At 45.6% G+C, this 20,956-nt stretch overlaps 2 protein-coding genes across 4 annotated transcripts in view; one reads left to right on the top strand and one right to left on the bottom strand.

Moving 5' to 3' along the window:
• LOC127420270 (atrial natriuretic peptide receptor 1) overlaps positions 1 to 20,956 on the top strand; it is a 52,607-nt gene that overhangs the window by 7,143 nt on the left and 24,508 nt on the right. Inside the window, exons 3-10 of one of the 3 annotated variants that reach the window (XM_051662361.1) lie at positions 57 to 380; positions 550 to 855; positions 4,466 to 4,768; positions 11,834 to 11,950; positions 12,079 to 12,128; positions 12,213 to 12,278; positions 12,375 to 12,425; positions 14,789 to 14,878. In XM_051662361.1, the coding sequence (XP_051518321.1) occupies positions 57 to 380; positions 550 to 855; positions 4,466 to 4,768; positions 11,834 to 11,950; positions 12,079 to 12,128; positions 12,213 to 12,278; positions 12,375 to 12,425; positions 14,789 to 14,878 (1,307 nt within the window). Of the gene's footprint in view, positions 1 to 56; positions 381 to 549; positions 856 to 4,380; positions 4,769 to 11,833; positions 11,951 to 12,078; positions 12,129 to 12,212; positions 12,279 to 12,374; positions 12,426 to 14,788; positions 14,879 to 20,956 lie in introns of those variants that run through there. The other 2 variants (XM_051662362.1, XM_051662363.1) reach the window with 2 other exon arrangements.
• Positions 14,904 to 20,613, bottom strand: LOC127420290 (uncharacterized). Its single transcript, XM_051662460.1, has 2 exons — positions 20,600 to 20,613; positions 14,904 to 19,970 (listed from the first exon to the last, which is right to left on the bottom strand). The coding sequence occupies exon 2, from the start codon at positions 19,555 to 19,557 to the stop codon at positions 18,652 to 18,654; it is 906 nt and encodes a 301-aa protein (XP_051518420.1). The 5' UTR covers positions 19,558 to 19,970; positions 20,600 to 20,613; the 3' UTR covers positions 14,904 to 18,651.

Genomic DNA, 20,956 nt, shown 5'->3' with positions numbered 1-20,956 from the left:
GCGAATTCAGTAGTGACAGATAGACAATTAATCATCATTCTGTTTTGTGTTTGCAGGCTGTTCAGTGTCAGAGAACAAAATATCAGTGGAGATCAGCAGATATTCAGGAGAGTCGGTGCTGTTGAATTGTTCTGTTAAATGCAGCGGTGCTCAATATTCAGCTAATCAGTCTAGATGGAAACTACCAAAACAAAGAGAAATAAAACCAAACGTTAATTCTAGAGAACTGAATCAGCTCTATCAGGGCAGAGCTCAGATATTTGATTTCAGTTTAGGAAATCTTTCTCTGTTGATTTCTAACGTGACTGAGGAGGATGAAGGATTATATTCCTGCTGGATTAATGAGAATCAACACAAGAACTTCAACCTCACCATTAAAGGTAAAGAACATATATGTAAACGTCCTCTTCACACACAAGCTCATTCTTTACAAAGCCTTAATGTGGCATTCAAACTGTTAAGGGCATTTTACAAAGTATGCGGCAAGCAATCTTGTCACCACAAGTAAGAAGATGTGACACAAAGATAAGCTGCGTTTTGTTTCTGCAGGATGCACACTGTCGGAGACTGAGGTCGAACCCAAAACAAAGTACCCCGGAGATTCTGTGCTACTGTCCTGCTCATGCACAGACCCAAAGACTAAACCTAAGAACTTCACATGGATCCATATAGACTCGAATGAGACTGAGGTGTCCAACGAAACGTCACATTACAAAGGCAGAATCCACACATTTCAGAAGACAACTCCATCAAATCTCTCTCTGTTGATTTCTAGTCTGTCTGAAGAAGACCAGGGGATGTACAGATGTACAATTAATAATTATATATCCACACAAACCAACATCACTGTTAAAGGTAAAACATTGTTCCCTATCTGTCACTCACTCGACATTGTGTCGATGTAGTGACACTAGGGGTCACTCTTGGGAGCCCGAGACACCTCTGGTCTTTGATAAAAGGCCAATGAAAATTGGCGAGTGGTATTTGCATGCCACTCCCCCGAACATACGGGTATAAAAGGAGCTGGTATGCAACCACTCATTCAGATTTTCTCTTCGGAGCCGAACGGTCATGCTCATTGAGCTGAATATTACTGTTCATTCACCTCTGCTGGATCTGACGGAGGATTTCCTCCCGGTTCAGAGCATCTCTTTTCTCGGTTTGGAGTTGGACTCAGTCTCCTTGATGGCGCGCCTTACGAACGAGCGTGCCCAGTCGGTGCTGGCTTGTTTGAAGGAGTTCAAACAGGGAACAGCGGTACCACTGAAACTTTTTCAGAGGCTCCTGGGGCATATGGCATCCTCAGCGGTGGCCACCCCACTCGGGTTGATGCATATGAGACCGCTTCAGCACTGGCTCCAGACTCGAGTTCCGAGACGGGCATGGCGCCACGGTACACACCGCGTGGACGTCATGGTTACTGGTGTAACCTCCGTTCCCTGATGGAGGGAACGAGATGTTGGTGTCGATGTAGTGACACTAGGGGTCACTCCTGGGAGCCCAAGACACCTCTGGTCTTTGATAAAAGGCCAATGAAAATTGGCGAGTGGTATTTGCATGCCACTCCCCCGAACATACGGGTATAAAAGGAGCTGGTATGCAACCACTCATTCAGGTTTTACGTTGAGGAGCCGATATAAGGTCCGGCCATTTCAGCGGGTAGTTCAGTGTTGTGGCAGGAGGGACCAACGTCTCGTTCCCTCCATCAGGGAACGGAGGTTACACCAGTAACCATGACGTTCCCTATCTGTCACTCACTCGACGTTGGTGTCGATGTAGTGACACTAGGGGTCCCTATACAAAACGCCACAAGGCTGAACTATGTTACGTGAACTGGCGGTGTGTGGTGGGCAGACTTGCTGTGTGCCTCATAGCCAGCGCACCAGGTCGACACATAACCTCCCCCAACACAGTTATGAGTGTCGAACGGCCCTTTTTGGGGACAAGTCGACTACCCAGAGATAGAGACAGGCTTAACGCAGTCGTGGCCTCTTTCCCCTTCTCTTTTTCCACTCCCTAAAAAGAAGGGGGATTATCTGACTGGGCCGCCAGGTCTAGTTGGGGGGTGTCCCTCCCAAGGGGAGGACACCGCGGAGACCACACCTCGCCCCAAGAGAGGGGGGGATATTTAAGTGGAAGAATACATCACATGGTCTTTCCAACCATGTGGAGAGCCTTCAAGGTAGATCCTGCCCAATGGGGGAGGAGTTACTACAACATGGAGACTGAGGGGCTCTGCCCAAGGAAGACGCAGTTTGCCAGTAGGGGAACGAACTAGCGGAAGATATAGATCGCATGGGGTTAGCCTTACAGGGAACCGCCACATGCGGAGCACCTACCCCAGAACCGGGCACTTAGTTAGCGCGTGTACTGGGCCAGCAGCGAGTCTCTCCGAAAACTCGACTGCCAAAGGGCTCGGAGGAAGTCAACCAGGGAACAACTTTTGTGAACACTACTGGGAATTAACAGCGCACGTCTTCAGCTCAAAAGGAGGTGGAAGGCACTATGTGCAAGCGATACACCCGGCTGGCTATCCCGGGCTTATCCGCTTGTGTTGCGTGCCACTACCTGGGACGAAACCGGTTCCACCCGGAGGTTGTAGAACCTTGCAAAGGTGTTGGGTGTTACCCAGCCCGCTGCTCTGCAAATGTCTGTTAGAGAGGCACCTCTGGCCAGGTCCCAAGAAGCCGCTACACCACGGGTAGAATGGGCTCGTAGCCCTACCGGGGGCAGCATGTTTTGGGCGAGATATGCCATAGTTATGGCGTCAATGAGCCAGTGGGCGATCCTCTGCTTGGAGACAGCGCTTCCTTTCCGCTGTGCACCAAAGCAGACAAAGAGCTGCTCAGAGATTCTAAAGCTCTGCGTGCGATCCAAATAGATGCGTAAAGCGCGCACCGGACACAGCAATGACAGGGCTGGGTCTGCCTCCTCCTGGGGCAGCGCTTGCAGGTTCACCACCTGGTCCCTAAAAGGAGTGGTGGGAACCTTGGGCACATAGCCCAGTCGGGGGTCTCAGGATCACGTGAGAATAGCCCGGACCGAACTCCAGGCACGTTTCGCTGACAGAGAACGCTTGCAGGTCACCTACCCTCTTGATGGAAGTGAGCGCAGTCAGGAGGGCAGTCTTCAAGAAGAGTGCCTTAAGCCCAGCTGTGTGCCAGCACGTCTATGCCGAGGAAGGCCTCGGTGAGGGCGTACCAGAGCGGGTAGTGGGAGGATTCTTGGGAGGCGAACAGGTGCACCTGTGCCTGACCGAATCGACTCCAAATCAGCTGGACCACCTGAAGGTGGAGTCTCCACTCTCCCTTGAGGGTAACCTGCTGTTACGGCGCGTCCGCCGAAGTGTTGAGGTTGCCCGGGATGTGAGTGGCTTGCAGTGACTTGGTGCTGCTAACTCCGTTGGAGGAGACGGCGGGCGAGTTGTGACATACAGCGGGAGCGCAGACCGCCTTGGCGGTTGACATATGCTACCACTGCCATGCTGTCTGTCCGAACTAGCACGTGCTTGCCCTGGATCAACGGCCGGAACCTCTGCAGGGCGAGCAGAATTGTCAGTAACTCGAGGCAGTTGATGTGCCAACGCAGCCGCGGACCTGTCTAGAGGCCAGCGGCTGCGTGCCCGTTGCCAACAGCGCCCCAGCCCGTTTTGGAGGCGTCTGTCGTGACCACGATGCACCTGGAGACCAGTTCTAGGGGAACACCTGCTCGTAGAAACGAGAGGTTGGTCCAAGGGCTGAAAAGACGGTGACAGACCGACGTAATGGCCACGCGGTGTGTCCCGTGGTGCCATGCCCGTCTCGGGACTCGAGTCTGGAGCCAGTGCTGAAGCGGCCTCATATGCATCAACCCGAGCGGGGTGGCCACCGCCGAGGTCGATCTAGATCGTGACCATTAGAAGGCGAGAGATAACGAGCACAACCAGGAATAACACACAATCGGAAAAGCATCTTTAAAAAGACACGTCTTTAAAAAGACGTTCCGTGTGTGCGCTCTTTTAGAGAAATATATACTCTTTTAGAGGGGAAAAATGCTCTTTCAGAAAATATACTCTCTAGTTTTTCTGCCGAAGCGCCCAGGGGCATTCTCTGCAGTGCACCAGTGCAGAGGAGGGAGAAGCCACTGAAATGCGCCGTCAGATCCAGCAGGTGAATGAACAGTAGTATTCAGCTCAGCGAGCATGACCGTTCGGCTCCGAAGAGAAAATCTGAATGAGTGGTTGCATACCAGCTCCTTTTATACCCGTATGTTCGGGGGAGTGGCATGCAAATACCACTCGCCAATTTTCATTGGCCTTTTATCAAAGACCAGAGGTGTCTCGGGCTCCCAAGTGTGACCCCTAGTGTCACTACATCGACACCAAGGTCGAGTGAGTGACAGATAGGGAACTTCAGGAGGCATTTGCTGTTTGCACACATCTAAACTAAATGGTAGAAATGGTTGCACATGATTTGTCGTTCTGCAGGCTGTGTGTTGTCTGGACCTAATGTTATTAACATCTCATGTACAGCAGGACAGTCTGTACTGCTTCCATGCTCCTGTAACGATGATAAAACTAAACCGAATCACTTTGAATGGAAGCGTGCAGACTTAAATCGGACCATAGTATCAGATACGGAGGACATAAAAGTTCGATTCAAGATGTTCATGAGAGAATCATCGAATAATTTATCCTTACTGATCTCAGACCTGACTGATGAAGACCAGGGGTGGTATGTGTGTACAGTCAATGGGAAACAAACCATAAACATAAATCTCACTGTTACAGGTAAGACACCTCAGCTCTCTGTGTTCAGGTAACTGTTTACCTGTACACTTCAGTGATGTTATATTGTGATTGTGAGGCGCAGAAGCGCATGTGAGGTCGTGGCACTCACATGGGTGACGCAGGTTCGAGTTTGTTCCTCTTTTGTTGAAGCAGAAACCTTAAAATAAAAATAAAAATACACATAAAGGGAAGTGAAACACACATCTGTCCGTGACTATCATAAAGCAGTTGTATAATCATATATAATGTATGTGTCATTTTTGGAGTCACTTTCTTTTTGGTGAACAGATTCAAAAGACTTTTGTCACTGGGGTGAATCAAAATCCCCAAAGTTAATAATAAGTAAAGAAGTGATTGTATATATGGTAGTTTATATAATATTATCCAATGGCAGGCCCAATCGCAGAGTTCAAAAACAAGAATTTATTAAGTACAAAAATAAAGGGAAAAAACTCACAAGGGGGAAAACAAACATAAACAACAAACAATCCAGGGCTGGGGCAGAGGGAAACAATGAACCAGGACCAACCGGACAGGACAGGGATGAAATAGGACCGACATAGGGGAACAAACAAGATCCAGGAATCAAATGTCCTGCCGATGTTCACTCTAGTTTTCACTCGACCACGATCACGTTCCCGCTTAGCCAGACGGCATTCAGTGAAGGCTCTCGGGAGCGTGCATAAACGTCACATCCTTTGGAGTTTCCCGGCAAAAGCGACCCGCTACCTTCGCATGAAAATCAGTCTACAGGCTTTAATAGGCAGCCTAGGAAGTCCGGGAAGAGCTAATGTTTTACAAGCCGTTCACACATTGGCAAAAAAAGGGTGAATATTACATACAAATTCCTACATACTGCACCTTTAAATCGAATGGTTTTGTTAATTGTTTGATCTGTTGTCTCAATAGATATTTCTATACTGTATCAATGTAACTTTGAGTCAAAGCAGAAAACACAAATAAGTTGAGTCAACGCAAATTCTTTACCTCAATAACTTTTTTAGGCCAATGAGTTTCCATAAAGTGTTCAAGTTAAATAAACTTGTCCGGGCTTACAGTAAACACTCAAAAAAATATTTTAAGATTTACGCATAAAAAATGGTTGTTTCGTCATCTGACTGGGTGGGCACAGGGACAACCTAGGGGGGCAATGCCCGGCAGTGTAGCCCCATCTTATATGCACAATGTCATTTCCAATTCAAAGAAAAATATTCTGTTGTATTATTTGAGCATCTCCATTATGATTCCTGACATCATGCAGGTCTTTTTTTTTTTTTTGCTCAGTAAATTTATGGCCACAATAACAGGATGTTGTTGCATCGACAAGATTTTCATGCCCTCAAAAATATTATGTTCCCATGAATTAATATGTCATGGCCTCAACACAAGTTATAAATATGACATGGCCACCACAAAACTAAGTGAACCGAAACCGTCCCCTCCAAGCCACTTCCAAGTATAAAATAAAAAGGTTTAAAATATGTTTAAACATGTTATCCCTGATGTGTCATCTGAAATATTAATATTGTAATTCAGGTAAGCCGTTTCAGATAACTCGATTACAGACAATGCCATTGTGTCTATGAGCATCTCTTGACCATGAACTGTTATAACTGTATAAAACCAGATGATAGTTGTATGACAGTGTTGAAGTATTGATGAATTTTCAAACGTGTGTGTTTTGAGATTCTGTAGTTCCCTATCTGTCACTCACTCGACGTTGTGTCGATGTAGTGACACTAGGGGTCACTCTTGGGAGCCCGAGACACCTCTGGTCTTTGATAAAAGGCCAATGAAAATTGGCAAGTGGTATTTGCATGCCACTCCCCTGGACATACGGGTATAAAAGGAGCTGGTATGCAACCACTCATGCATGAAGAGCTGACAAGGTCGCAGGAGGCACTTTTTACTGCCCGGTCCCGATCTTTTCAGCTTCCCCACCCTCACTAACCTCGATGGTGGGGCGGCCAAGGGCTATTCGGCAATCCCCGGTGGATAAAGGCGCTCACGGTACACCTATGCCCGCAGAACGCCGCCACCTGGCGCGGGTGCCCAAAGCTCCCGTCCAAGGCCTGTAGGTTTACGCCGTCTCTGACGGCCAAGGCCTACGGTGCTGCTGGACAAGCCGCCTCCGCCCTGCACGCCATGGCTCTCCTGCAAGTCCGCCAAGGCACTAAAGGAACTGCACGAGGGTAGTCTTCGAGCGACGGAGGTCACGGCGCGGTCTTTCGGGCGGACGATGGCCACACTAGTGATCCAGGAGCACCACCTTTGGCTCAACCTGGTCGAGATGGGCGAGGCCGACAAGACACGATTCCTTGCTGCCCCCGTTTCCCAGGCGGGCCTATTCGGCGACACCGTCGAGGACTTTGCCCAGCAGTTTTCAATGGTGGAGCAGTAGATGGATGCTAGTCGGCATATCCTGCCCCGGCACGGCTCAAGATCCCGCACCCCGTCTACTCATCGCCAAGGGCGTCCCCCTGCGGTGACTGCACCAGCTCCGCCGCAGCCTCCCCTTCGGCCCGGCCCCGGCGTGGAGCCCACCGCAGGAAGCAGACGCCACCTGTCTCGCGGCCGCCCAGAACCCGTGAAAGACTTCAAAGCGCCCTTGAGACGGGCGACCCAGGGACAACGAAACCCGCTGCTCTGGAGCTGGTAGGCAGATCTCTCCATCTTTTTGTTACCTTTTGCATTTAATTGCGCTGCATGCCCAAGTGGCTGCAGTACTCAAGAGCTCAGCAAGAGCAGTTTCCTTGTTCCCTGGGTCACGTATCCAGTGTGCACGGCCGTCATCACGACCACCGTCCACCACTCTATTTGGCAGGTTTGGCGCTCCAGCGGCGGTCTCCCGCCCCTGAGCGCCCAGCTGTGGCACAAATCCACCCCCGATGGACAGTCTCCACAGGTCACAAGGACAGGCCTCTTCCTCCCCCGTCCCAGGCTGTTCCGGGGGTGGTCACAAGGAGCCAGGTAAGTGGTTCGATGTCCTTAGACTCAGCACGGCCACAACGTGGTGTGGCACCTTGAGCTCTGCCCCGCTGCGAGGCCCTACCTGCCGGTACGTCCGATGACGTTGTCCCTTTGGTCCCCCTTGCGTGGAACTTGGACACATGGCTTGCGCTTTCCAATCCGTCGCAAGGTCTGGTCCGGACCGTCCGACTCGGCTGTGCGATTCACTTCACCGGGCATCCGCCCAGGTTCAGCGGTGTCCACTTCACCTTGGTGGAGGATGAAAACACTGCTACCTTGCGCGGAGATCGCTACCCTCCTATGGAAGGACGCGATAGAACCTGTCCCTCCAGCTGAGATGAAGAAGGGGTTTTTCAGCCCCTACTTCATCGTACCAAAAAAAGGCGGTAGGTTGCGGCCAATCTTGGACCTGTGAGTTCTGAACTAGGCTTTACACAGACATGGATGCTGACGCAAAAACGCATTCTGGCGAGCGTCCAGCATCAAGATTGGTTTGCAGCGGTAGACCTGAAGGATGCGTACTTCCACGTCTCGATCCTTCCTTGACACAGACCCTTCCTGCGGTTTGCGTCCGAGAGTCAGGCGTGTCAGTACAAAGTCCTCCCTTTCGGCCTGTCCCTGTCTCCTCGCGTCTTTACGAAGGTTGCAGAGGCTGCCCTTGCCCCGTTAAGGGAGGTGGGCATTTGCATTCTCAACTATCTCGACAACTGGCTAATCCTAGCTCATTCTCGTGACATGTTGTGCGCACACAGGGACCTGGTGCTCTCACACCTCAGCTGACTAGGGCTTCGGGTCAACTTTGAAAAGCGCAAGCTCCTCCCAGTTCAAAGCATCTCTTTTCTCAGTTTGGAGTTGGACTCAGTCTCCTTGATGGCGCGCCTTACGAACGAGCGTGCCCAGTCAGTGCTGGCCTGTTTGAAGGCGTTCAAACAGAAAACAGCAGTTCCACTGAAACTTTTTCAGAGGCTCCCGGGGCATATGGCATTCTCAGCGGTGGCCACCCCGCTTGGGTTGATGCATATGAGACCGCTTCAGCACTGGCTCCAGACTCGAGTCCCAAGATGGGCATGGCGCCACGGGACATGTTGCGTGGTCATCACGCCGGACTGTCACCGTCTTTTCAGCCCTTAGACTGACCTCTCTTTTTTACGGGCAGGTGTTCCTCTAGAACTGGTCTCCAGGCGCATTGTGGTCACGACAGATGCCTCCAAAATGGGCTGGGGCGCTGTTTGCAACGGGCACACAGCCGCCGGCCTTTGGATGGGTCCACGACTGCATTGGCACATCAACTGGCTCGAGTTGTTGGCAATTCTGCTCGCCCTGCGGAGGTTTCGGCCGTAGGTCCAGGGCAAGCACGTATTGGTTCAGACAGACAACACGACAACGGTAGCATATGTCAACCGCCAATGCGATCTGCGCTCTCGTTGTATGTCACAACTCGCCCGCTGTCTCCTCCTCTGGAGTCAGCAGCACTTCAAGTCGCTGCAAGCCACTCACATCCCGGGCAATCTCAACACTACAGTGGATGCGCTGCCACGACAGGTTACCCTCAGGGGAGAGTGGAGACTCCACCCTCAGGTGGTCCAGCTGATTTGGAGTCAATTCGACAGGCACAGGTGCACCTGTTTGCTTCCCAAGAATCCTCCCCACTGCCCACTCTGGTATGCCCTGACCAAGGCCCCCCTCGGCATAGAAGCGCTGGCACACAGCTGGCCCCCTGGCATGCGCAAATATGCATTTCCCCCAGTGAGCCTGCTTGCACAGACTCTGTGCAAGGTCAGGGAGGACGAGGAGCAGGTCGTCCTGGAAGCACCCTACTGGCCCATCCAGACGTGGTGCTCGGACCTCACGCTCCTTACGACAGCTCCCCCTTGGCCAATTCCCCTGAGGAAGGACCTTCTTTCTCAGGGACGGGGCACCATCTGGCACCCACGCCCAGATCTCTGGAATCTCCATGTCTGGCCCCTGGACGGGACATGGAAAACCTAAACAGTCTGCCACCCGCAGTGGTAGACACGATCACTCAGGCTAGGGCCCCCTCTGTGAGGCACCTGTATGCCTTTAAGTGACGTCTGTTCGCTAAGTGGTGTTCTTCCCAACGCGAAGACCCCCAGAGGTGCGCAGTCAGATCAGTGCTTTCCTTCCTGCAGGAGAGGCTGGAAGGGAGGCTGTCCCCTTCCACCTTGAAGGTGTACGTTGCCGCCATAGCAGCACACCACAATGCAGTCGACAGTAAGTCCTTAGGGAAGCGCGACCTGATCATCAGGTTCCTAAGAGGCGCCAGGAGGCTGAATCCCTCCAGGCCGCGCCTCGTTCCCTCATGGGATCTCTCCGTAGTTCTTCAGGGTCTACAGAGAGCCCCCTTTGAGCCTTTGCCGAGCTTAAGGCACTCTCCTTGAAGACTGCACTCCTGACTGCGCTCACTTCCATCAAGAGGGTAGGTGACCTGCAAGCATTCTCTGTCAGCGAAACGTGCCTGGAGTTTGGTCCAGGTTACTCTCACGTGATCCTGAGACCCCGACCGGGCTATGTGCCCAAGGTTCCCACCACTCCTTTAGGGACCAGGTGGTGAACTTGCAAGCGCTGCCCCAGGAGGAGGCAGACCCAGCCCTGTCTTCGCTGTGTCCGATGCGCGCTTTACGCATCTATTTGGATTGCACGCAGAGCTTTAGAATCTCTGAGCAGCTCTTTGTCTGCTTTGGTGCACAGCGGAAAGGAAGCGCTGTCTCCAAGCAGAGGATCGCCCACTGGCTCATTGACGCCATAACTAAGGCATATGTTGCCTAGGACATGCCGCTCCCGGTAGGGCTACAAGCCCATTCTACCAGAGGTGTAGCGGCTCCCTGGGCCCTGGCCAGGGGTGCCTCTCTAACAGACATTTGCAGAGCAGCGGGCTGGGCAACACCCAACACCTGTGCAAGGTTCTACAACCTCCGGGTGGAACCGGTTTCATCCCAGGTAGTGGCACGCAACACAAGCGGATAAGCCCGGGATAGCTGGCCGGGTGTATCGCTTGCACATAGTGCTTTTCACCTCCCTTGGAGCTGAAGATGTGCACCATTAATTCCTAGTAGTGTTCACAAACTTTGTTCCCTGGTTGACTTCCTCTGAGCCCTGTGGCAATCGAGTTTTCGGAGAGACTCCCTGCTGGCCCAGTACACACGCAAACTAAGAGCCCTGTTCTGGGGTAGGTGCTCCGCATGTGGCGGTTCCCTGTAATGCTAACCCCATGCGGTTATATATCTTCCGCTAATTCGTTTCCCTGTTGGCAAACTGCATCTTCCTTGGGCAGAGCCCCTCTGCCCCAGTCTCCATGTTTGTAGTAACTCCTCCCCCATTGGACAGGATCTATCTTGAAGACTCCCCACATGGTTGGAAAGACCATGTGACGTATTTTTCCACTTAAATATCCCCCCCCTCTTTGGGCGAGGTGTGGTCTCCGCAGTGTCTTCCCCTTGGGAGGGACACCCCCCGACTAGACCTGGCGGCCCAGTCGGATAATCCCCCTTCTTTTTAGGGAATGTGAAAAAAAGAAGGGGAAAAGAGGCCACGACTGGGTTAAGCCTATCTCTATCTTTTGGGTAGTCGACTTGTCCCCAAAAAGGGCCGTTCGACACATAAATATGTTGGGGGAGGTTACATGTCGACCTGGTGTGCTGGCTATGAGGCACACAATAATCTGCCCACCACACACCGCCAGTTCACGTAACACAGTTCAGCCAATTGTGGCGTTTCGTATAGGGACCCCTAGTGTCACTACATCAACACAGCGTCGAGTGAGTGACAGATAGGGAATGTCATGGTTACTTGTGTAACCTCCGTTCCCTGATGGAGGGAACGAGACATTGTGTCCCTCCTGCCACAACGCTGAATTACCCGCTGAAATGGCCGGACCTTATATCGGCTCCTCAGCATAAAACCTGAATGAGTGGTTGCATACCAGCTCCTTTTATACCCATATGTCCAGGGGAGTGGCATGCAAATACCACTCGCCAATTTTCATTGGCCTTTTATCAAAGACCAGAGGTGTCTCGGGCTCCCAAGAGTGACCCCTAGTGTCACTACCTTGACACAACGTCTCGTTCCCTCCATCAGGGAACGGAGGTTACGAAAGTAAACAGGACTATATAAAAAAAATCCTGATTCTGATCTGTCTGGTGGTTCTGTTCGTACTGGGAGCATCTGGATGCATCTGCTGGAGATATAAAAGAGGTATGAACACACAAACACACAAAACCAATCAGTGGAAACCATTAACTATGCTTTAGGGTACAATGATGATTATTTAACAAACAGGAGAAAAGCTTAACAAGAATATTGTGGTTATTCTAATTTTTCAGCACACAGAGAAAGAAGCAGAGAAAGCCAAGTAATCCAGAGAACAGATGAGGTAAACTGTCACAACAAGATCATGAGGTAAACTACTTCGTAAATTAGGAAACTAACAAAAGTATTATGAAAATTGTGTTTGTAGGATGATGTGACATATTCCACTGTCATGCAGATTATAGATAGAAAACCAGCAGAAAGGCAACAAGAGGTACTTAAAATGCACAAGAATGAACATATATAACACTAGATTAATAAACTGGAAACTCTTTTTCTGTGTACTGACAAAAGTGCATTTAATATGTAGAATGATGTGACGTATGCAGCTATTGCACTAGACAAGAGACCCAAAACTGAGGTGAGTATCAACCTCAAATCAGATTCTGTATTGTGTTTAACTGAATTCTGTGCTGGAAATAACGCTGATGGAAATGACATTTTTAACCTTTTTCAAATAAAATGACCGACTCCCTTATCTTGATAAATCTTTATGTAAATTAAATCATATTTTCACACTTTTTACAGCTTGATTGAAACAAAAGAATCTGCTCACAAGTGATATTAATCTTGATGTTTTTTTGTTTTGTCTTATATTTCATGCTCTTCACTGACACTTTTGTCCACTTGGTTAACAAGTACACTAACTTTTGAACAAACTCTATTAGGGGCAAAATTGTTTGGAAATGACACCACAACTGTGGGACAAAATTGATTGAAATAATTTTCACACAATAAATATTGAAATTGTTTATTTTATTTATTATCATAGTTTTAAACATGTAATAATTAGTATTTGTATGATGTATTTTCATAGTTTAATATTGTAAGTCTGGGTCTGTAGACTAAAACAGTCAAATCTAAACTTAAAAACATTTGAAATGTACCAAAAATAAAAAGTAAAAGTCTAGTAAAAAGTTTCCAAATCAGTTTAAATGTGACCTTCATATAACAAAAAAACAAAGAAAGTTGTAATATAAAAATAATCAACCCCTGGGACATGAGAATACCAGAATTTGAAGAAACTAGAGGTAGACCGATATATAGGTTTTACAGATTAATCGGTGCCGACAGTTGCCGATAGGTTGTTTTTATTATTATTATTTCTCATCAATAAACTATATATAAGCTATGAAAACCTTCATGTGGTCAGTACTCACATATAGAGCTTGTAATGGAGCCAAGTCTCTGTCATTTCAAAATAAGAGTGCCCATTTGTTTCAGGCTTGTTTATGTAGTTAAAAGACGCGCGTTATGCACCAAATCTTCATTTTTATGGTTATTTTATGGTTCCCTTCATAATAAGGAAAGACTAAGAAATTTGTTATCAAGAGTTTAACAACAGTCAAATCTATACATAAAAAGTACTAAAAATAATTGAAGAAGAACTGGTAAAAAAAAAAAAAGTTTCCAGTTCAATTTTAATGAGATCTTCATATATCAAAAAGAATAAAGTTGAAATATCTTTGTGTCAATAAAAATAATCAACCCCTGGGACATGAAAGTACCCAAATTTGAAGAAACTAGAGGTAGATCGATATATCGGTTTTACAGATTAATAGGTGCTGATAGTTGCTTTATGGAACTATCGGTTATTGGCAAAATTGTATGCTGATTGTTGCCAATAGTTTTTTTACTTCATCAATAAATGTCATATATATACAAAACTGTTCATCTGGTGAACATATAGGCTATAAAACATTTAATTTGGTAAATACTTACATATAGAGCATTAAAACGGAGCCAAGTCTCCATTTCAAAATAAGAGTCCCTTTATGTTTATAGTTAAAAGTGCCACGTTCTACCATCCCTGGAGTCACAAGTTCAAATCCAGGGCATGCTGAGTGACTCCAACCAGGTCTCCTAAGCAACCAAATTGTCCTGGTTGCTAGGGAGGGTAGAGTCAGACACACCTCTTCATGGTCACTATAATGTGATTCTCATTCTCGGTGGGGCGCGTGGTGAGTTGTGCGTGGATGCCATGGAGAATAGCGTGAAGCCTCCACACGCGCTATGTCTCCACAGTAACACGCTCAACAAGCCATGTGATAAGATGTGCAGATTAACGGTCTCAGACGCGGAGGCAACTGAGATTCGTCCTCCACCACCCGGATTGAGGTGAGTCACTACGCCACCACGAGGACTTAGAGCGTGCTGGGAATTCCAAATTGGGGAGAAAAGAAAGTTTTAAAAAAAAGTCCCACGTTATGCACCAAATCCTAATTTACAGTATCTGTTTAATATTGGGATTTTGGTTGCACAATAAACTGATTTTGGGATTTTATTAATTTTGCATTCTCAATGTCTGTGCCAATTGTTTTATCATTCTATAAATCGATTTAAAAAAACTATCGACCGATTAATCTATTATCGGTCTTTTGCAACACCTTATTGGTATCGGTTGACCTCTAGAAAAAACACCCATATACAAGCAAAAATGTGTACACTAGTGAACAACATGTTGTCTCTCAGGATGATGTTACGTATTTAAGTGTAACGCAGATTAAAGGAAAGTGTTTGAGTACATAAACATCGCTTTATCTGGGATTATAAAGGTTTCTTAAGGCTTATTTGTGTTATTTCATAGTTTTGATGACTCTTATTCTAAAATATGGCAGATTGTTATAATACAGAATGAGTCGGTGTGTCCAAACAATGTTTCATCATTCTGAAATGGAAAGAGTGTAATTGTGTAATTTTGTAATGTGTGTGTGTTCTCTGCAGGATGATGTCACTTACTCATCTCTAGTTCACAGCAACTCACACAGAGCAAGAATACATATAAACTCTGAAGATGCCAGTGTGTACGCCAGTGTGAGAACAGATAAACAGTAACACACCTCTATAGATAATGATACTTTCTAACTTTCACACAAACTTTGTGATTAACTCTTTGCTCACATTTTTATATTAAACTTCTATAATGCAATTCAGTTTAATTCAGTTAATTTTAAGATATTCTCTCATTTAGAATACACATTCCTTTTTTTTATCTTTTGGAATGATTTAAAATAGACTATTCCACATGCAAGGATACATACAGTGGCAAGAAAAAGTATGTGAACCCTTTGGAATTAGCTAGTTTTCTGTATTAATAGATCATTAAATCCGATCATATCTTCATCAAAGTTACAAGTATAGACAAACACAATGTGCCTGTTTAATATTTTCTGTATAGTAGACTCATGAACAGAGATGTAAACCAGTTCCAATGATTCCTTCAAGTCTTTATCTGTCACTTTAGGGTTCTTTTTTACCTCATTGAGCATTCTGCGGTGTTCCCTTTGAGTCATCTTGACTGGACGGCCACTTCTAGTGAGAGTACCTATAGTACTAAATCATCTCCATTTATAGACAGTTTGTCTAACTGTGGACAGATGAATATCTAAGCTCTTCGAGATAACTTTGTAACCCTTTCCAGCTTTATGCAAAGCAACAATTCTTGATCGTAGGTCTTCACAGATCTCTTTTTTGCGAGGCAAGATGCTTCTTGTGAATAGCAAACTCAAATTGTTTGAGTGCTTTTTATAAGTCAAAGTAGCTCTAACCCACACCTCTAATCTCGTTTCATTAATCAGATGCCAGGTTTGCCGACTCCTGACTCTAATTAGCTTTTGTTGACATCATTAGCCTTGGGGTTAACTTACTTATTCCAACCTACACTGTGAATGTTTGAATGATGTATTCAATATGTACAAGAACAATACAATAATGTGTGTGTTTTTAGTTAAAACAGATTGTGTTTGTTTATTATGGTAACTCAGATGAAGATCAAACCAGATTTTATATATAAATGCAGGTAATCTACAAATTACATTTGTAGAGTGAAGAATGGTTTGCTTCAGGAGAGTCTTTTCACCACGTTTTCTTTTTTATACTACCTTAAATATTTGTAAATACAGTATTTCTTGAAAACCGTATTTTTGTGAAATAATATTGAAATGAATAAACTTTAGTCTTGCAGTATGATTATCTCCATATTAAAAAGGTGATTTCTCAGGATTAAAACATTAGTAAAGTGAGAGGCACAGATTTACTGAATGTCAACTGTTCAAACTCGGGAAGTGAAAATCATTGATAATAGTTACTGTGACAATATACTTAATTTATACTGCAATCAACTTGCATTAGATTTAAATACAGTGGGGTCCAAAAGTCTGAGACTACTGGTGAAAATGCTTCCATATTTGTAATTTAATACAAAATGTTTAATTAGAAATTATATTATCAGCACAACAATTTAAGTGCACTCGAGCTGACATGAATAAAACCTGATGATCAGCACGATTTGAGAATGAACCAAGTTTGTTTATGTTGTTTCAACGCTGATGTACATATAAACAATAATTACCTGAACAGCACAAACCACTGTACATTAAATCAGAAGGTGACAGTTCCAGTTGTAAACAATTCCAAAGTATCTGTCCCTGAGTTTTCATTTCTAATAAATGTGTTACATTACTAAATAAATATAAATATGGTATATAACAGCATCTATTTGTCATCTGTGTTCTGATGCATAATAATATATATAGCCACAAAAAATCAGCTTGTGCACTTTCACATTTCAATGTCGTCTTCATTAAACTGTTCCATGAGCTTTAATATTAGCAGCCATTAAACAGCGTCATGCCACAGGAATTTTCTGGGATGAGTTGTTTGTTTTATGGATGAATCTCACATAATATATAGCACATGATAAACAAGCAAAAAAATTCCAGTGGTGGTGTGGTGTGTGGTGGCGGCAGCGGTGGACTGGGCAAAAGCACATAACTAGTGTGTCCTTGAGCAAGGCACTTAACTCCAGGTTGTCCTTGTAATAAGTGCACTGTAAGTCACTTTGGATAAAAGCATCTGATAAATGTAAATAAAGTAAAATGTATATTAAAATGAAGCACATATGTGTTAATGTTGAAAGTTATTCAGAAAACTAAAATGTTTTTTTCTACATTTAAGGAAATGTGGTGCCAATTTCCAAGTATGTGGACATCATGTTTATCAGCGTATTCAGTCGGTTTTTATTCATTTAAATTATGTGTTGCGTATAGTGAAGCCAAAATACTTGTTCTTGAAAGGGGGGCAGGGGGCAACCAATAATCCTCTCAGCAGTCCGAACTGTCCTTTGTAGTCTTCTGATGTCTGATTTCATAGCTGAACCAATCCAGACAGTTATAGAAGTGCAGAGGACAGACTCAATGACTGCTGAGTAGAACTGTATCAGCAGCGCCTGTGGCAGGTTGAACTTCCTCAGCTGGCGAAGGAAGTACAACCTCTGCTGGGCCTTTTTCACAATGGAGTCAATGTGGGTCTCCCACTTCAGGTCCTGTGAGATGGTAGTGCCCAGGAACCTGAATGACTACACTGCTGCCACAGTGCTGTTTAGAATGGTGAGGGGGGGTCAGTGTTGGGGTGTTCCTCCTAAAGTCCACAATCATCTCCACCGCTTTGAGCGTGTTCAGCTCAAGGTTGTTTTGACTGCACCAGACAGCCAGCTGTTCAACCTCCCTTCTGTATGCAGACTCATCATCTCGGATGAGGCCGATGACAGTGGTGTCATCTGCAAACTTCAGGAGCTTGACAGAGGGGTCCTTGGCGATGCAGTCATTGGTGTAGAGGGAAAAGAGTAGTGGGGAGAGCACACATCCCTGGGGGGCACCAGTGCTGATTGTACAGGTGCTGGAAGTGAGTTTCCCCTGTCTCAGAAGCTGCTGTCTGTCCATCAGAATGCTGGTAATCCACTGACAGATAGACATGGGAACAGAGAGTTGGTGTAATTTAGTCTGGAGTATAGCTGGGATGATGGTATTGAAAGCCGAACTGAAGTCCACAAAAAGGATCCTTGCATATGTCCCTGGTCTGTCCAGATGTTGCAGGATATGATGCAATCCCATGTTGACTGCATCATCCACAGACCTGTTTGCTCAATAAGCAAATTGAAGGGGATCTAGAAAGGGTCCAGTGATGTTCTTCAGGTGGGCCAACATCAGTCTCTCAAATGATTTCATGACCACAGACGTCAGGGCGACAGGTTTGTAGTCATTAAGTTCTGTGATTTTTGGTTTCTTTGGGACAGGAATAATGATTGAGCGTTTGAAGCAGCATGGGACTTCACACTGCTCCAGTGATCTATTGAAGATCTGTGTGAAGATGGGGGCCAGCTGGTTAGCACAGGATCGAAAACACGCTGGTGAGACGCCATCTGGGCCTGAAGCTTTCCTCGTCTTTTGTTTCCGAAAGATGCAGCTCACATCATCTTCACAGATCTTAAGTGCATGTTGAGTAGCAGGAGGGGGGAGGAGGGGTGTTGCAGGAGGTGTTGGTGTTTGTGTGAAGTGAAGATCAGAGTGGGTGTGGGGTGTGAGATTGGGCCTTTCAAATCTACAGTAGAACACATTCAGGTCATCAGCCAGTTGTTGGTCCACCACAGGGTTGGAGGTAGGAGTCCTGTAATTCGTAAGTTGTTTCATGCCACTCCATACTGATGCAGGGTCGTTAGCTGAAAACTTGTTTTTCAGCTTCTCAGAGTATCTTCTTTTAGCCACTCTGATTTCTTATTCGGCGTGTTCCTGGCCTGATTGTACAAGACTTTATCCCCCAACTCTGTTAGCATCATCTTCGGCCTTACGAAGCTGCCTGAGTTCTGCTGTAAACCATGGTTTGTTGTTGTTAAATGTTAAATAAGTCCTAGTAGGAATGCACATATCCTCACAGAAACTGATATATGATGTCACAGTATCTGTGAGCTCGTCCAGGTCTGTGGCTGCAGCTTCAGAAACACTCCAATCAGTGCAATCGAAGCAGGCTTGTAGTTCCAGCTCTGCTTCATTGGTCCATCTCTTTACAGTCCTTACTACTGGCTTGGCTGATTTTAACTTCTCCCTGTAGGTTGGAAGAAGATGAATCAGACAGTGATCAGAGAGTCCCAAAGATGCTCTAGGGACAGAGCGATATGCATCCTTTATTGTTGTGTAGCAATGATCCAGTATGTTCCTGTCTCTGGTGGGGCATGTAATGTGCTGTTTGTATTTGGGCAGTTCACGTGTGAGGTTTGCTTTGTTAAAATCCCCAAGAATAATAATAACTGAGTCCGGGTATTGTTGTTCCATGTCTGTGATTTGATCAGCCAGCTGTTGCAGTGCTGTGTTCAAACTCACATTTGGCGAGATATACACACTCACCAGAATAAACGAGGAAAACTCCTGTGGCGAGTAGAAAGGCTTACAGTTAATAAAGAGTGCTTCCAAATTAGGACAGCACATCCTCTTTAACGTTGTTACATCTGTACACCAATTTTCATTGATGTAAAAGCATGTTCCACCGCCTCTCGTTTTCCCCGTTAACTCCGTGATGTGATTCGCTCTGAACAACTGAAAGCCCGGCAGATGTAACGCTCTGTCCGGAATGGCCTTACTCAGCCAGGTTTCTGTGAAGCACAAGGCAGCAGAGGTTGAAAAGTCCTTGTTTGTGCGGGTGAGGAGATGTAGTTCGACCATTTTGTTAGGAAGAAAGCGGAGATTCGCAAGATGAATGCTCAGCAGCACTGTTTGAAAGCCGCGCCAATGAAGTTTGACCGGCGCACCGGCTCGTCTCCCTCGCCCGCGTCTCAAGCATGTTTAAACAACACAGCCGCGCCTCCGACTAAAATTTTTCAATGCAGTAATGGGCATTAAGGGGATAATTTGCTTAATTGTCATAAAATTTAAGTCACAATGCAACAAAAAAATAATAATAAAAACAGGTTATACAAAATAGCTTTTCTTGTGATTTTCAGTTAAAATGTGATCTGGACGTGTTTGTGAGATATTGGTCATATGAATTGCTGTGGTTTCTGGGATTTGGAGGCAGAATTGAGGTGTTTGAGTTTCTCTTGAGAATCTTTTGAGGCTTCTCCTTGACATGAGCTTGTCTGGATTGGTTGACAGACGGGGAACAAAATATTAAGAGAAAACGTTACAATACTGCACAATTCTCAATAATACTTTTCTGATACTGACTGACAGAAACAAAAGTGTAGTTGACTTGAAATACATTTGAGTAGTTCCCGAGGTGTGACATGCTAAAGCTATTAATTATAAGTTATTATACATGCAGTTATGACCATTTTAATTGAGAAGCTACATTAAATATATGTACCTTAAAAATGTATTTGTCACACCACATAAACATTTCAAACTAGCTAGAGAAGGCAAAAATGTGCTAAAAAAATGAAAAACAATTTTTAAAAATATTGGCACCCTTGGTAAATATGAGCAAAGAAGGTTGTGAAAAAAATCTGCATTGTTTATTCTTTTTATCTTTCTTAAAAAAAAATCACAAAAATCTAACCTTTAATTGAAGTAAAACAGTTGAAAGAGAGGAAATATCTCATTATTAAATAAAGATTTTTATGAAGATATTTTTCACAGCCTTCTTTGCTCATATTTACCAAGGGTGCCAATGTTTTTGTCCATCACTGTACCTGTTACAGGGCCTAAAATGTACACTATCCCTCACGTTTTCACCTAATATTTGGATTTACTGAAAAAATTTACTTACTGCTCCTTTCTGTCACTTGTTATCTTCTAGAGAATTAAAAATGCCACCTGATGACTGTTAGGAGACTCTCTGACTGCTTAAATCCCGTCATCACACCCACACGACCACAGATGTGTAAACACCTGGGGAAAGAGGAACTAAGGGTGTCACATTTCAACATTTCTAACAAATTTATAGAACCAACATGTCTAAAAACACATCATATTATCAGATCAACATCTTTAGGGTGTGCCGAGTGTCTCCAGCCAGGTCTCCTAACCAACCAAATTGGCCCAGTTGCTAGGGAGGGTAGAGTCACATTAATCTCATTAATCTCATCGTGATCGCTATAATGTGGTTCTCGCTCTCGGTGGGGCA

Source organism: Myxocyprinus asiaticus, chromosome 29, assembly GCF_019703515.2.
Source record: "Myxocyprinus asiaticus isolate MX2 ecotype Aquarium Trade chromosome 29, UBuf_Myxa_2, whole genome shotgun sequence".
NCBI lineage: Eukaryota > Metazoa > Chordata > Actinopteri > Cypriniformes > Catostomidae > Myxocyprinus > Myxocyprinus asiaticus.
This window is presented reverse-complemented; position numbering and strand designations above follow the sequence as displayed.